General features: G+C 41.2%; 1 protein-coding gene across 1 annotated transcript in view; it reads left to right on the top strand.

Moving 5' to 3' along the window:
- The window catches only part of LOC105545458 (histone-arginine methyltransferase CARM1-like), a 161,938-nt gene extending 161,498 nt beyond the window's left edge, over window positions 1-440 (top strand). Inside the window, 1 exon segment of the mRNA XM_011988408.1 lies at window positions 289-440. Within this exon segment, the coding sequence (XP_011843798.1) occupies window positions 289-440 (152 nt within the window).
- The last annotated feature ends 1,441 nt before the right edge of the window (window positions 441-1,881 follow it).

Genomic DNA, 1,881 nt, shown 5'->3' with positions numbered 1-1,881 from the left:
AAAATAAAATAAAAAAACCTAGCTCCAGATGTTACATTCACCCTATGCAGTTCCAGGTCATTGCAGCAGAGTAGCGTAGTTCTTGAAGGGTTTTGTCAAGAAGTAAGCTTCTCAAATGTGCAGCACCACCCAAGCATTAATCACACACCAAGAGAACTTGGCTGCCAAGGCAAAAGTGCCCAAGAGAGAAAGAAAATATTCCTACTGATCTCACAAATATATCTAGTACATCTGTCAACAACAACAAAATAATTCCAAGTCTTTTATCTTTTTTATTTCCTTACAGAGTAGAAATTCCCTTTGTGTTTCAGATAGCACAGTCTGGGCTCATCCATGGCCTGGCGTTCTGGTTTGATGTGGCATTTGTTCGATCTCTGTGTGTATACCCCCCACCAACATTTTCTCAGTCTGCTCTACCCCATGCTATCTACTATTTGTAATCACAATTTTAAAGTGTTTAATAATTGATTTCAATGACACTAATTCTTGTTTCTCCAATTTTCAAGGAAATAAACACAGATGTTAATGTTAATTTTAGATTTTAGGAAAAAGTGAAAATGAGATGCTTTTCCATGTGTCATATCAACTCTAACTAAACTATGCAAAGCCTCTTCAGCCAAATGGATTGAGCTTTGGAGCAGTGAGAGAGGGTTTGTGCTTTTTGCACCTCTTTGGTCTTTAACAGAATCGATGGGGTGGTACCCCAGGCCTTTGCTTTTGTTTCTGACACACCAGCTTATACAATCTCTTGTATCCTGATACCTTGAATTATACTTTTCCCGGTTTCGGTTTATGCTCTGGAGTCCTTTGACGATCAGGCAGATGTGTATTACTAATGCTAGTTGCAACATTAGGAAACTTCACTATCTGTGCACCTTCCTATTGCACAGGTTTGAAAGTTGCAGGGAAAAGAGGGGAACGACTACCTACACGTTGGCTGTCACTGTTTTGTGTTCCTTGTGTGGGCTGCACCAGTCCATGGCCCCCAAATCTCTATTCTCTTCCTGACTGCTGTACTCTCTTCCCAGGCTTTCTAGTATGTTCCAACTAGCAAAGAGATCTGTTCTGGGTCACATGCCCAGGTGGAGGAAAATGTTTACCGTGTGCTCTCCTTCATTCCTTGTGAGAATGCCCAGGCTTATCATTGTACCTGCTTAGAAAGAAATGCCCATGGGGCTGTAATACAGCTTGGGGGTCTGGGGGGAAGACTCAAGAGAGGTGACCCCTGGAAACCTTGTCAGAGCTGACAATCTGAGAAGAAAATGAGGCACAAATAACCTTGACTCCATATGAACATGTTTGTTCAAAGAATACATACATTTTCTCCTCTCTGTAATAACCCATGTAAGTGAATTTGGTCCTGTAAGGGTGAGAGAGACAAGTGTGAAGTGGCCTACCTCAAGGGGGAAGTGTCTTTGAAATTAAATGCTTTGTCTTTTTAAAAATATATATAGAGAGAAAATTTGTGGGCTAGCTTGGGCAACATAGCGAGACCCTATCTCACAAAAGGTTTTTTTAAAAATTAGTTGGGCATGGTGGTGAATGCCCGTAGTCCCAGCTACTTGGGAGGCTGAGGTGGGAGGATCACTTGAGCTCTGGGCAACAGAAAAACAGGCCTTGAAACAGGGCAGAAACCCTGTTTCAAAAAAGAAAAAACAGAAGAAGAAGGGTAAGGAAGATTTGCATTCTATTCTATATTACATCTGAGTATATTTTGATATAAAAGTCATTTATATTACTTAGGTAGGTAAATTACATATAATTTTTCCCCAAACCTTCTAGTCAAAATTAACCCTGTAGGAATTTGCCCCATGCTTAATGTGCCCCTTGCTCCCCTTCAGCCAGCAACCACTGCCCAACCCCTGGACAGGTTACCTTGAT

Source organism: Mandrillus leucophaeus, unplaced genomic scaffold (assembly GCF_000951045.1).
Source record: "Mandrillus leucophaeus isolate KB7577 unplaced genomic scaffold, Mleu.le_1.0 Scaffold329, whole genome shotgun sequence".
Taxonomy (NCBI): domain Eukaryota; kingdom Metazoa; phylum Chordata; class Mammalia; order Primates; family Cercopithecidae; genus Mandrillus; species Mandrillus leucophaeus.
The sequence above is the reverse complement of the archived record's forward strand: the minus strand, read 5'-3'. Positions and strand labels throughout refer to the sequence as shown.